We start from the raw sequence: 15,199 nt of genomic DNA on the forward strand, positions 1-15,199 counted from the left end.
CTGATGCAGAGAGTCTTAGGCAGTGGTTCTCAACCTTCCTAATGCCGTGACCCTTTAATACAGATCCTCATGTTGTGGTGACCCCCAACCCTAACATGTATCCATTTTTCAGATGGAGAACACAGATGCAGAGAGTCTTAGGTGACCCCTGTGAAAGGGTCGTTCGACCCCCAAAGGGGTCGCAGCCCACAGGTTGAGAACCACTGCCATAGGGTTTCCCAGGCAAGAGATGGTGGTTTGCCATTGCCTCTCTTTGCCTAGCGACTTCCTTGGTAGACAATCTCCCATCGATAAGCAAGACCAACCCTGCTTGGCTTCCAAAACCTGACAAGATCAGGCTAACCCGGGACATCCAGTTTGGGGTCATGTGGAAATAACGTCGGTTAATCCGAAGTGTCATTGTGCCTCTTTCTCTTGCCCTGTTCTCCTTCCAGCGAAGGCAGCAACCTCACACCCGCCCATCACTATCCCGACTTCCGATTCAAAACCTACGCGCCTGTGGCTTTTCGATATTTCCGAGAGCTTTTCGGCATTCGCCCGGACGATTATTTGGTAAGCGCGGCTCCCCCTCCCTGACCCTTTGCCAACTAAAACCAGTCCCGGGACACGCGGCCAAGGCAGCCTGTGGTTTGTACAGGCCAGCTGCACGGGTGGCGGGGGGGAGGCCACCTTCTCGTTGACGTTGTTTACTGCCTGCGTACATCTTCAACATTCTTTCCTTCTTTCCTTCCTTCCCTTCTTTCCTTCCTTCCCTTCAGTATTCCTTGTGCAACGAACCTCTCATTGAGCTGTCCAACCCGGGGGCCAGCGGCTCCCTCTTCTACGTCACGAGCGACGACGAGTTCATCATCAAGACCGTGATGCACAAAGAGGCAGAATTCCTTCAGAAGCTCCTCCCAGGATATTACATGGTGCGTGGCAGAACGGTTTCCTGGTTGCCGGTGGTCTAGAGCAAAAAAGGGTCTCTCCTCTTGCCCCACCTGCCCAGCGTTGAAGTTGAAACAAAGAGCAACTGGCAAGGAGTGTTGTCTTTGATCAGCATCGTCTCAAAGTACCATGACAACCTTGTTACAAAGATTATCAGCACCTTCATTGCAAGGCAGACAGTGGGCTGAGAAAGAACAATTGCTATAAGGCCACAGTCGAGCAGGTCACGGCACAGGAGATCAGGCAAACAGGCTGGAGCTCAGCAGTAGACCAGGCACGCGGAAGCAATAGGAAACACACTTGCTGCACCCAGGCAAAATCAGGCTCACAGCAAGGCTTATATAGAGAGCCTTGCCCCAGGCGTTGGGATTCTGCAAGGAGTTAATCCTCATCAGATGTAGATACTCCCATATCTTGCTGCCATTCTATTCTCCCATATCTTGCTGCCAGATGAGCATTCCTTTGCTTCTGCAGCAGCTGCCTCTGCTTCTGCCTCCTATGCACAGCTGGCTCATCACTGGATTCCCTAGAAGGATCTGCAGGGTCCTCCTCCTGCATGTCATCAAGAAGGAAGGGCTAGGAGTTCTTCCTCTGGAGCAGCCTCCTCTGACTGCACTGTGTTCTCAAATTGGCCATGGTGGCAGGGGCTGATGGGAATGAACATCTGGAGAGCCGCAGGTTGCAGACCCCTGCTGCAGGTGTTTGGTTACACCAGGATCTCTGGAAAGAGGCTTTCAGATGGCCTGATGGTTGGAATTGGGCAGCTGATCCTTTCCATGGGAATACCTGCCCCTGATAAATCATAGCCCATCAACCCCTCTTAAAGTGACAGGACCCTTGTTTTGCTCCAGACAGTTGGCTACCTTTTGCATGGGTAAGATTTGAACCAGGTGCTTCTGCCTGCAGCTTGGGGTCATAGCCACTAAGCTGTCACCTTGACTGCTGTGTTAAGGCGCAGCCTGTCCCTCTAGCTCCGGGGTAGGGAACCTTTAACACTCAAAGAGCCATTTGGACCCGTTTTCCATGGGAAAAGAAAACACTTGGAGCCGCAAATAATTTTTGACATTTAAAATAAAGATAACACTGTATATATTGGTTTTTTTTACCTTTTACTCCGCTCATTTTGAGAAGCGTGTGGATGCGTCCGCCCTGCTGCCTGCAGGGCGGGCAAGGATGGGGCCAGCGGCTCAGCCTCACCGGCCGCCGGGAAAGCGCCTGCCCCACTCCCACGGGGCAGGCGAGAGGGGAAGCCCGCGGCGCGGCCCAGCTGGCCGTGGGCAGTTGGTGCGCCCGCCCTGTTGCCTGCAGGGCGGGTAAGGATGGGGCCAGCGGCTTGGCTCGTGGAGCCGCAGTGCAAGGGCAGAAGAGCCGCATGCGGCTCTCGAGCCGCAGGTTCCCTACCCCTGGTCTAGCTCATCCCTAGCAGTAGTACTTAAACGCAGATTTGTATCTCGGTAGAGTGAATTTGTCTTAGGCCCCTTCCGCACATACAGAATAATGCACATTCAATCCATTTTCACAATTATTTGAAAGTGAATTTTGCTATTTTGGTAAAATCCAGCTTCAAAGTGAACGGAAAGAGGATTAAAAGTGCATTATTCTGTGTGTGTGGCCTCAGTTTGTCTAAGGGTCAAAGTGCAGCTATTGCCAACAAAAACTGTGAAGGCGATAATCTATTAAAATGAACCCAGCCCACCCAAATGCTGGAATGCGACCTCTTAAGTGAGGCTGAGTCCGTCTTCCGTAGCATTTTGAAACGTGCCGCAGACTGGTTGTACCTTCTCTCTAGGAGCAGCAGTGGCGTAGCAGGTTAAGAGCTCGTGTATCTAATCTGGAGGAACCGGGTTTGATTCCCAGCTCTGCCGCCTGAGCCGTGGAGGCTCATCTGGGGAATTCAGATTAGCCTGTGCACTCCCACACACGCCAGCTGGGTGACCTTGGGCTAGTCACAGCTTCTGGGAGCTCTCTCAGCCCCACCTACCTCACAGGGTGTTTGTTGTGAGGGGGGAAGGGCAAGGAGATTGTCAGCCCCTTTGAGTCTCCTGCAGGAGAGAAAGGGGGGATATAAATCCAAACTCTTCTTCTTCTCCTGGTTTCTTTCAGCTTCTTTGGCAATTGCCTGTTGTGCGTGTATTCAGGGCACACCAAAAATGCGGCGTCATGCCAAGCTGTACTCTCCAAGCCCTAGCCATCCCTTATAACTAGCTACAGTCACCCTTGCTTGCATTATATAATTCCTCTGTTCTAGTGCAGGGCAGGGAGACAGCTGAAGGGGTCATCCACGCTGAAACCTCATCTTATCGCCAGAAGCTTACCTGGTGCTTCTAATGTTTCATCAAGCATTGTTTGTCTAGCTTCAAATTCATCTCTCTAGCTGTCAGTGAATCCTAAGCTGAGAATCTGTCGCTTTCTTCACCAGGAAGCTGAGAATCTGTCGCTTTCTTCAGCAGGAAGAAGAAGAAGAAGAGTTTGGATTTATATCCCCCCTTTCTCTCCTACAGGAGACTCAAAGGGGCACATAATCTCCTTGCCCTTCCCCCCTCACAACAAACACCCTGTGAGGTAGGTGGGGCTGAGAGAGCTCTCAGAAGCTGTGACTAGCCCAAGGTCACCCAGCTGGTGTGTGTGGGAGTGCACAGGCTAATCTGAATTCCCCAGATAAGCCTCCACAGCTCAGGCGGCAGAGCTGGGAATCAATCCCGGTTCCTCCAGATTAGATACACGAGCTCTTAACCTCCTACGCCACTGCTGCTCCCTGGAGGAGGGAAACCTGCAAAACACGCACAAAAGCTTGCTCACACTCAGGTGTTATGATGGTTGCCTTGTGGTTTTTTCCCTCCTATGCGTATGGAATTCATGATGTCCTGGTTGTGGTGGGTTTTTCCAGGCGACATGGCCGTGGTCTGGTGGATCTTGTTCCTAACGTTTCGCCTGCATCTGTGGCTGGCATCTTCAGAGGTGTATCACAGAGAGAAGTCTGTTACACACTGTGTCCAGAGAGAAGGGAATGTTTGGGGTATATATTGTCCATGTCCCAGGGCGGGGAACCAATCCACCCAAACACTTACTGATTAGTTCTCCACCCTGGGACTTGGACAATATATACCCCAAACATTCCCTTCTCTCTGGACACAGTGTGTAACAGACTTCCCTCTGTGATAAACCTCAGAAGATGCCAGCCACAGATGCAGGCGAAACGTTAGGAACAAGACCCACCAGACCACGGCCACGCAGCCTGGAAAACCCACCACAACCAGTTGACTCCGGCCGTGAAAGCCTTCGACAATTCATGATATCCCGGTTCTGCCAGTGTTTTTGCAACTGACTTTATGTGTTTCTGTTGATACTATTATCTCTGTGCTTTGACACCAGCTTCATAACCTAAGTCTTGTGGGTGTTTTGTTTTTGGCTGTCGTGGGTTTTCCGGGCTGGGTGGCCGTGGTCTGGTAGTTTTTGCTCCCTAACATTTTGCCCGCATCTATGGCTGGCATCTTCAGAGGCGTGTCACGACAGGCTGTGTTTCTCTGCGTGGCACCAAACTCATCTCACCGTGACATGCATCCGCGGGTGAAACATTAGGGGCAAAAGCTATCAGACCACAGCTGCACAACCCGGAAAACCCCCAACGGCCAGTTGATTCCACCTGCGAAAGCCTTCAGCAATACATTGTTTTGTTTTTGTTTGGCCCTGTTATACACACCTTGTATGAAAAGGGACTTGCGTCTTGATTATGCATATAATCTATAGTCTATAAAATTATAGTCTATAAAATCTATAGTCTATAAAATTATGCACGGGGTAGAAAGTGTTGACAGAGAGACATTTTTCTCTCTTTCTCACAATACTAGAACCAGGGGGCATTCATTGAAAATGCTGGGGGGAAGAATTAGGACTAATAAAAGGAAACACTTCTTCACGCAACGTGTGATTGGTGTTTGGAATATGCTGCCACAGGAGGTGGTGATGGCCACTAACCTGGATAGCTTTAAAAAGGGCTTGGACAGATTTATGGAGGAGAAGTCGATCTGTGGCTACCAATCTTGATCCTCTTTGATCTGAGATTGCAAATGCCTTAACAGCCCAGGTGCTCGGGAGCAACAGCCGCAGAACGCTGAGCTCCCAGGGGCACCTGGTGGGCTACTGTGAGTAGCAGAGAGCTGGACTAGATGGACTCTGGTCTGATCCAGCTGGCTTGTTCTTATGTTCTTATGATTGTTTCTTAGCTGTAAAATGTGAGATCAATGGGATGCTTCAAACCTGGCTTGGAAACCAAGCCCCACATTTCTGTGTTTGTGCAGTGACCCCTTGCCACGCCTGACCAGTGACCTTCTTTCCCTGTCCTTCTGTGTGTTTCGTCCCCCCCGCAACAGAACTTGAACCAGAATCCGCGGACGCTGCTGCCCAAGTTCTACGGCCTCTATTGCGTTCAGTCCGGAGGCAAGAACATCCGGGTCGTGGTGATGAACAACATCCTTCCCCGGGTGGTGAAGATGCACCTGAAATACGACCTGAAGGGCTCCACCTATAAGCGCCGGGCGTCCAAGAAGGAGAAGGAGAAGTCTAGCCCCACCTACAAGGATCTGGATTTCATGCAGGACATGCCAGAAGGCATCATGCTGGATACAGATACCTTCAGCGCTCTGGTGAAAACCTTGCAGAGGGACTGCTTGGTAAGGAAATGGAGGGTCGGGTTTGCCAACCAGCAACCACCATTTTCACGCCCAGATCTGCGTTCTAGCAAATGCGAACTCAGTAGGCGGAGAAGCAAATGTCCCTTTCCCCACTTTTGTGTACACCTCCTTTGCCATCCATCAGCAGCTTCTTCTTCTTCTCCTTCTTCTTCTCCTTCTTCTCCTTCTTCTCCTTCTCCTCCTCCTTCTCCTCCTTCTCCTCCTCCTCCTCCTCCTCCTCCTCCTCCTCCTCCTCCTCCTCCTCCTCCTCCTCCTCCTCCTCCTCCTCCTCCTCCTCCTCCTTCTTCTTCTTCTTATTATTATTATTATTATTATTATTATTATTATTATTATTATTATTATTATTATTATTATTATTAATTCAATTTAATTTAATAGACCGCCCTACCCCCGAAGGGCTCAGGGCGGTTCACAAAACAATCTTAAATACATCAAATAGTTTCAATTAAAACAATAAATAAATTAAACATTAAAACACTAACAGCAGTAATCTTCCACAATTAAAATAAGTAGATGATGTCCGGCATTAACCCCCCGGGAGGGGACTGGCCGATATTCAATCAGCAGATGACATATGGAGCTGTAAGGAGCAACAAAGAAGGGCGGACTCAGCGGCCAGCCTCACCTAAGGCCCGGTGGAACAGCTCGGTTTTACAGGCCCTGCGGAACTCCCTGAGGTCCCGCAGGGCCCCAACAGATGGAGGAAGAGCGTTCCACCAGGCAGGGGCCAGGGCCGTAAAAGCCCTGGCCCGGGTAGAGGCCAGCCGCATCATGGAGGGACAGAGTGATCTGAGTGTGGCTCCTTATGGTCCCTGTGGATCCTTGACTCTTTAGACTGGATGTTGCTCACCCACCTTCTCTGCCTCCAGTGTTCCAAACAGTGGGGTTCTCTAGCCACCAGGAATCAGGCTCTTTGTGGAAGAAAGATGTGGCCGAAGCAGGCTAGGATTTAAAAAGGAAAGGAAATAGCATAGTTTGCTGCTTTGAGGAGATTTGGGGCCAGCCTCATAGATACTTCCCTGCCTCTTGAGCGGGGCATTGGAGGGGGATTTCTGAGTGGGTGGCTCTGCTTGGCCCTTGGAACCTGGGCTTGACCCCCAGGGCCTCTGGAATCTGTTGTTAGAACAGACCGGGGGCTTGGAACCTAATCTGCACTTGTAGGAAGGGAGTTGGAAGCCTCCTTTCTTGCTTTGAACCCCGATTCCTTGTCTTGAGGGTCAAGGCACCACTGGTTATCAGAGGCATAGCTGGGCCAAACTGTGCCTGGGGTGGACCCTGTGTTTTCCGCCCCCCCCCCCGGCTCCGCTCCTGCCCGGCCCCCTGCAGCCCCCTCTGCTCCGCCCACTTACCTTAATTCTTAGTTTCAGGCTGAAAAGCGGCCTGTTCAGTTCAGGCTGAAAAATGTCCGGGTGGGAACTACACTACCCCGGAGCCCTTGGGGCTCGCAAGGTCTCCTGGGTAGTGTAGTTCCCACAAGGGCCCATTTCCGCCTGAACAGAACAGGCTGCTTTTCAGCCCGAAACTAAACCTGAAACTAAGAACTAAGGTAAATGGGGGGGCCGTGAAGGGTGGATCGTGGGGTGGAGGGGTTGGGGGCAATTTTCTGCCCCCAGGCATGCGCCTGGTGCGAGGCGCACCCAATGGTAGGATCCAAAAATTTTAGTAACAGGTTCCCATGGCGGTGGGATTCAAACAGTGGCATAGCACCAATGGAGCTGGGTGGGGCACGACGGGGGCGTGGCCGGGCATCTCGGGGGTGGGGCATTGCTGGGTGGGGCTGTGGCAAGGACGCAGCCGCTGCGCCGGTCCTTGGGTGGGAAACGAATGCGCGCAGGCGCAGGCTGCCACGCACGCCGGTGCACCTCCTGCTAGACTGCTTCGAGTTCTGCGCGCTACTGCTGAGAGGAGGGGCGTAACGAAGGCAAAAATCCCGTGGCAAAATCACCCATTAGTAACCCCCTCTCGGCACACACCAATAATTAGTAACCTACTCTCGGGAACCTGTGAGAACCTGCTGGATCCCACCTCTGGGCGCACCCCCGTCCCCTTGTAGCTTCGCCTGTGCTAGTTATAGCTGCAGAGAGTTTGCTGTGACCTCCCTGGGAAGACCCCCTCCCCGCCTTCCCTTTATCTCTCTTGTGCAGTCTTGTGGCTCTCCACAAGAGGACAGTGAAGAGTCATTCTCTCCAGTTTTTGTCATTGTGCGTGTCCAGCGTGCCAAGTGGCAGCCAACTTACGGCGACCCCTGCAAGGGGATTTTCAAGGCAAGTGAGAGGCAGAGGTGTCTTTCACCTCAGGTGAGAATGCAGCTGAGGGAAAAGCTGCGACGATGGGCAACCCTGCTTTCATCTGGTGATTTCTTTTTTTAAATAATTTTTTATTGTATAGAATATTACATTTGTTACATTCAATATGTTTGTTCCAACTATACATTTTTCCTTTTTCACCCCCCTCTTTTCCATTAATTATTTCAAGCAAGCAGCAGAAGGTTCATTCTTCTTATTCTCTTGTTCCATAGTTCTTCCTTAAATCCGGCTTCTCCCATCCATTTTTCATACAATGTCCATAGCTTCATAATATCTTCTAGTTTCTCTTGCCATAGTGTATTTTTTGCCAGTCTCTCAAAAATCTCTAACTGAATTTGTTCCCAAATGTATTCCAACCATTTTGAGACTGTCTAGTTCTTGTTATCTTTCCATCCCAACGCCAACACTGCGTGTGCTGCTCTAATCATTATTTTATACATTGGTTCCAAATTTCTGTTCACTCTTATATCGTCTATTATCCCCACAATTAATAAATCATTGTTTACATCAATTTGTACTTTTACTGTTCTACATATTTCAAAATATTCTCCCAAAACTTTTTTTACCGCTTTACATTCTATCCACATATGAGTATAATATGCTCCTTTTTCTCCACAGTGCCAACATTTTGGGCTTAGTCTTTTGATCATGTAGGCTAGTTGTATTGGGGTTCTATACCATTTAAGTAACACCTTTCTTTCCAATTCCACATATTTTTCAATCTTTATCTTCATCTGGTGATTTCGATCCATCCATGGAGTCTGCAGAAACGTCCAATTCTTTGGGGGCCCCAGAAGTTGGGGTACCTCACTGCTTTTTCGTCCAGCCTCCACTTTGTCCAAGTTGATGTTCTGGGCTTTCCTGCCTCTGTATCTTCAGCATATTGGTACCCCTGTCTGGCAGAGAGAATGTATGCCTTGAAGACTAGGCTGGTGTCTTACAGTTTCAAAAAGACCACTCCTCCATTCAGGTTTCTTGAGTACTTGAAGGTTTTGCCTGTACAGATTCGTGCCTAAGAACCAGTGTGGTGCAGTGGTTAAGAGCGGTGGAGAATTGGCCCTGATTCCCCACTCCTGCACATGAAGCCTTCTGGGTAACTGTGGGCCAGTCACAGTTCCCTTATAACTTTCTCAGCCTCACCTACCTCAGGAGGTGCCTGTTGAGGGGAGAGGAAGGGAAAGGAGTTTGTAAGCTGCCTTGAAACTCCTTACAGGAGAGAAAGGTGGGGTATAAATCCAAACACATCTTCTCTTCTGATATAAAGGCACTCCTTATGGTCAAGGAAGGCAGGTTATAAATCCAAATTATTCTTCTCCTTCCGGCTGCAGAAGGGCCAGACTGGGAAACTCTGGTTCCTCTGTGCAGGTTTGGACCTGCTCTTGGCTGCTAAACGGAAGCCCACTAACGTCGTCTGTGTGGGCAGGTTTCTGTTCCTGGTGGGTTGTCCGCTCGGTGGCCAAAAGTGCTCTGAGGGTTTAGAGTTCTTCTCAGCTGGCTCAGAGCTGGACCTGCAGCCCAGTATCTTGCAGAGGCAGGAGAGGGGCTCTGTTCAGTTCTCTGCCTCCCTTTTCCCCTGTGGGTTGCCTCCCTGTTTGTCCCTCTGCTACTGCTGGAGAGGGAGTATAGCCAGAGGCAGAGCTTCCAGGGGGCGGGGGCGGAGGGTTGCATGTTGCACCTGGAGTGCGTCTGGGGGGGGCGGCGGCGGCGGTGTGGAAAATCCCCCCATGGCCCCCCCTCCACTTACCTTAGTGAAACAGTACAGAAGCGGCCTGTTCTCTTCAGGCTGAAAATGACCTGTGGGAACTATACTTCCCAGAAGACATTGTGAGCCCCAGTGTCTCATGGGAAGTGTAGTTCCCACCAGGCCGTTTTCAGCCTGAAGGAACAGGCTGCCTTTCCAGACTGAATTAAGATGGGGGGGATGGAGGGGCAGGCTGCAACAAGTGTGTGTGTAAAACACAGAGTGTGCACCGGGCGCACTCTGGCCCAGCTACGCCTCTGAGTGTAGCACTCACAATCCTCGCTTCCCGAACGCTAATGCTTAAATGTCGCAAAAAAGAATAAGTGAAGTAATATTGATGAAATGATGCATCTAAATTGCCAGTAACATTTATGATATGTTTTATGTGGGATTGAAAAGAGGTTTAAAGGGAAATAGACCAATAATTAATCACATTATAAGAAATTATAATACGTCAATACAACTTTTATGTTGTAAGAAACATTCTGGATGGGTATAACAGTAATCATTTCTTAATGTTTTGTATACTTTACATTATTAGAATTCATATTAAGCATTGTCAATACTGGTAATTGGGTTTTTTATTTATTTATTTTTTGCATAATGTTATGTGTGCAACTTTGCTCCCTCTCTTAGTCTCTAGGAGCAGCAGTGGCGTAGGAGGTTGAGAAAGAGAGAGCCCGCGGTATCTAATCTGGAGGGAACTGTACTTGATTCCCAGCTCTGCCGCCTGAGCCGTGGAGGCTTCTCATGAATTCAGATTAGCCTGTGCACTCCCACACACGCCAGCTGGGTGACCTTGGGCTAGTCACAGCTTCTCGGAGCTCTCTCAGCCCCACCCACCTCACAGGGTGTTTGTTGTGAGGGGGGAAGGGCAAGGAGATTGTAAGCCCCTTTGAGTCTCCTGCAGGAGAGAAAGGGGGGATATAAATCCAAACTCTTCTTCTTCTAGATTTAACTGTTACAATTTGATTCCAGTACCTTTTCTTTTTTTTCTACATCGTTAATTTCTATCTATTAAAAAAAAAAATAATAAGCTGTTAAGGATCCTACATATCCATCTACTCCGGCTAGTCATGACCTTGGGGGGGTCTTGGATGAGCCAAGTTGTCTCTACATCTCGCACTCGCAATCCCTGGCTGTGTTGCGACCTGGACACATTTCTCAAGTCATGGGGTTAGTCTGTGGAATCCCCCATAGTAGAGGGTCTTCTGGCGCCTTAAAGACAAGCATGTTTATTGTGGCATCGCCTTCTGTAAGCTGTAAATCCAGACTGATATTTCCACTAATTCTTCTCGTTTTGCTTTTGCCAAACACAACTGTCGCTGCTTTAAAGGGGGCTTGGACAGATTTAAGGAGGAGAAGTTGATCTGTGGCTACCAATCTTGATCCTCCTTGATCTGAGGTTGCAAAGGCCTTAGCAGACCAGGTGCTCGGGAGCAGCAGCAGCAGCAGCAGAAGGCCATTGCTTCCACATCCTGCATGAGAGCTCCCCAAGGCATCTGGTGGGCCACTGCGAGTAGCAGAGTGCTGGACTAGATGGACTCTGGTCTGATCCAACAGGCTCTTTCTTATGTTCTTATGCTCAGGTGCTTGAAAGCTTCAAAATCATGGACTACAGCCTGCTCCTGGGCGTCCATAATATCGACCAGCTGGAACGGGAACGGCAGGCTGACGGAGCCCAGAGTGTCTCCGACGAGAAGCGGCCTGTGGGCCAGAAGGCGCTGTACTCGACTGCAATGGAGTCTATCCAGGGCGGGGCGGCCCGGGGAGAGGCCATCGAGACAGACGACACGTAAGTGGAAACGCTGGCTTAAACTGTGCCATTTGTGTGGTGGTGGGCACTGCTCAGATATCACTACTTGTAGGTCTGTCGGTCCGTTTTTACCCAACTCACCTTCAAGAAGAAGAAGAGTTGGATTTATATCCCCCCTTTCTCTCCTATAGAAGACTCGAAGGGGCTTACAATCTCCTTGCCCTTCCCCCCTCACAACAAACACCCTGTGAGGTAGGTGGGACTGAGAGAGCTCCGAGAAGCTGTGACTAGCCCAAGGTCACTCAGCTGGCGTGTGTGGGAGTGCACAGGCTAATCTGAATTCCCCAGATAAGCCTCCACAGCTCAGGCGGCAGAGCGGGGAATCAAACCCGATTCCTCCAGATTAGAGTATACCTGCTCCTTAACCACTACGCCACTGCTGCTCTTAAGAGCATTGTATGCGGTACTCCCTTTCCACGATCTTTAGAAAAACCCTGCGAAATAGGTTAGACAGGCTGTGTGCATGTGCTTGTTTGTGTATGTATGTCTAGCCCAAAGTTATCGGGGGATTTCTTGGCTGAGAGCGGGTTTGATCCTGGGCCTTCCAGATCCTGCTCTGTCGCTCTAACCCAGAGGTGTCCAACTCTGTCCTTCAGGTGGAAGATGAAAAATGTTTGAACTGGCATCCACCTCTTGGCTAGGCAAATGTGCTTCTGTTTTCAATAATAATAATTATAAGAAGAGTTTGGATTTATATCCCCCCTTTCTCTACTGTAAGGAGACTCAAAGGGGCTTACAATCTCCTTGCCCTTCCCCCCTCACAACAAACACCCTGTGTGGTAGGTGGGGCTGAGAGAGTTCTGAGAAGCTGTGACTAGCCCAAGGTCACCCAGCTGGCGTGTGTGGGAGTGCACAGGCTAATCTAAATTCCCCAGAGAAGCCTCCACAGCTCAGGCGGCAGAGCGGGGAATCAAACCCGGTTCCTCCAGATTGGATACACGAGCTCTTAACCTCCTTCGCCATTGCTGCTCCTGTGCATCTGTGCATCTTATGCCACTTGTTAAAATAGTTGTAAATCATGGGAAAATGTACTTACTTTTAAAATTATAAGCACATTGAATGTTATAGAATGTTGCCAGTTTCTAGTAGATTTAATAAACATATTTTTAAATAATAAGTGGAAGAAAGGAAAGGGTGTGATAAAAACTTCCTTTTCTGGTGGCCGCGAAGTGATTGTTGCTCCATATAGGGGATTTTGCAAGAGTGTGTCATTATTTGTCTGGTGTCTTCTTTTCAGGATGGGCGGCATTCCAGCCGTAAACGGCAAAGGGGAGCGCTTGCTTTTGCACGTGGGCATCATAGACATACTCCAGTCCTACAGGTAGGTTTACCCTGTGGCTAGTCTACCACAATATGCTGTGTGTGGAGCTCCCCTTGAAGACTGCCTGGAAACTTCAACTCGTTTGCTTACCAGTATGAGCTGTTACGAACGTTTCTCACTGGTTCTGAAACCACCACCAGTCTATCTCTGACCTCGAGTTCAAGGTACTTGCACGTCCCTATAAAGCTCTGCTTGCTTTCACTTCCAGCAAACGTTGCTCACTTCAGCTCACTTGCAGGCTTTTTGCCCTAATCTGTGGAATACCTGTCTTGCAGAAGGGTAGAAAGCATTTTGGCAACTCCTGTTGAGGACAGAGTGAAAAAGGGTCCTTTTGTGCAGGGCTCTCCTGGTTACGTAGGGTTAAGTAGATCTGCTTTTTTAAATCTGTCCCTGTGATCCATTCCTTTTTTTAAAAAAAATATTTTATTGGTATAAAAAAGCAAAACAAACATACATTTTAATTAAAAAGAAAAGAAAACATTAGCAGAAAAAAAATGCAATATATTGTCCATGTCCCAGGGTGAGGAATACCCCACTAAAACATTCCCTTCTCACTGGACGTAGTGTGTAACAGACTTCTCTCTGTGATACACCTCTGAAGATGCCAGCCACAGATGCAGGCAAAACATTAGGAACCATATTTACCAGACCACGGCCACACAGCCCAGAAAACCCACCACAACCAGTTGAATCCGGCCGTGAAAGCCTTCGACAATACATTGAAATCCCACTGTGTTCCTGTGATACGTCTTTGAAAGGAAGCTTTACACATCTGCTGAAGTTTCCCACCCCTTTTGCTTGTAGGAGGGTTGGGGGATATCATCTGAATTGGGGTCAGTTCAAATCTGCATTTTGTTCATCTGTGTCTGTCTTTCCTCCCTGCCCCTGCCCCCGGCCTCCCCGGCAATTTAGGTTTATCAAGAAGCTGGAACATACGTGGAAGGCGCTCGTTCACGATGGGGTAAGTTGTAGGCGAACACCAAACCAGGCAGAATTGTTGAGGGGCTGGACAGCGCCCGTATCCTTTGGGGCCTCTTCGGCTTCTCGGAATCGGGTTCTGCCACGCACGCAAATCTTGCGCGTCCTTTGACGCAAGTCGTGTCGGAATTAAAAACAAGATGGGAGGGTTTGAGTTTGGAGACCGTTTGTCCTTCTCACGGCCTTTGCTCAGACATGTTGCAAAACCACCATGGGTTTTCGCCACAGTTGCAGGTTGAGGAACTGGAGTTTGGCTTACAGACGATTACTCAAACATCGGTTTGCCTTGACCAATGGCTGTCTTTGTTGCATTTGACCTGATGTGTAAACCCTGGTTTTGTGCAATGTCCAAACGTTTTGCAGGAAGTGTGGGTTCAGGCTGGTTTCTAACTTCCAATGGCAGAAAGAAAATGCCTGAGCAGACCAGGTGCTCAGGAGCAGAAGCAGCAGCAAAAGGCCACAGCTTTCACCTCCTGCATGTGAGCTCCCAAAGGCATCTAGTGGGCCACTGCGAGTAGCAGAGTGCTGGACTAGATGGACTCTGGTCTGATCCAGCAGGCTAGTTCTTATGTTCTTAAAGCACTTCCTGCAGTAGAGAGGGTGGGGGTCTTTTTTTCGCAGTTCAGTTTGGTAAGAAGAAGAAGAGGAGGAGGAGTAGTTTGGATTTATACCCCACCTTTCTGTCCTGTAAGGAGACTCAAGGTGGCTTGCAAGCTCCTTTCCCTTCCTCTCCCCACAACAGACACCTGATGAGGTAGGTGGGGCTTAGAGAGTTGTGAAGAACTGTGACTAGCCCAGGGTCACCCGGCAGGAATGTACGAGTGCGGAAACACATCTGGTTCACCAGATAAGCCTCTGCCACTCAGGTGGAGGAGTGGGGAATCAAACCCAGTTCTCCCGATTAGAATCCACCTGCTCTTAACCATTACACCATGCTGACTCTCACTTGTTACCTGTGCGGTTCACCTAAACAGGTCACTTATTACCTGTACAGTTTGGTGGAGTCACTTTTCACCGATCCTTCTACTGCAGACCCTGCCTCGTGCCCCAGAGGGGCAAGGCAGGAGAGATTGGACATCCCGCTTCTGAAAACCTTGCTCTGCACTGAACAGAATTTGGACCAAAACTTTGATTCGGTTTCGAAAACCAGGCGCCAAATTAAATGGGGAGCGGAGTTTTTTGTCCCCAGGTGGCCACCAGTAGTATTGACTGCAGGAGGCATGTTGTCTGCATAGGTCTGTTAGATGCTCACTGAAAGAAGCACGTTCTGAATTCTCGTCGAAAGGGTTTACCGTGGTTTTGGGAGTTCCTCAGCTCCTTAAACGGTCAGTGCTTCTGGAATCGAGCCTGCTGTCACGTGCAGCGCTTGTGCGACCGTAAACATTTCACCCAACCAATTAGTCAAATAATTAAGGAAGG

General features: G+C 49.5%; 1 protein-coding gene across 1 annotated transcript in view; it reads left to right on the forward strand.

Annotated features, from left to right (window-relative positions):
• Nucleotides 1–15,015, forward strand: part of LOC125438210 (phosphatidylinositol 4-phosphate 5-kinase type-1 gamma-like) — a 118,524-nt gene extending 103,509 nt beyond the window's left edge. Inside the window, 7 exon segments of the mRNA XM_048506478.1 lie at nucleotides 435–552; nucleotides 759–911; nucleotides 5,298–5,597; nucleotides 11,255–11,460; nucleotides 12,719–12,802; nucleotides 13,715–13,763; nucleotides 14,755–15,015. Coding sequence (XP_048362435.1) covers nucleotides 435–552; nucleotides 759–911; nucleotides 5,298–5,597; nucleotides 11,255–11,460; nucleotides 12,719–12,802; nucleotides 13,715–13,763; nucleotides 14,755–15,015 — 1,171 coding nt within the window.
• Nucleotides 15,016–15,199: the final 184 nt, after the last annotated feature.

Source organism: Sphaerodactylus townsendi, linkage group LG01, assembly GCF_021028975.2.
Source record: "Sphaerodactylus townsendi isolate TG3544 linkage group LG01, MPM_Stown_v2.3, whole genome shotgun sequence".
In the NCBI taxonomy this organism is placed as follows: domain Eukaryota; kingdom Metazoa; phylum Chordata; class Lepidosauria; order Squamata; family Sphaerodactylidae; genus Sphaerodactylus; species Sphaerodactylus townsendi.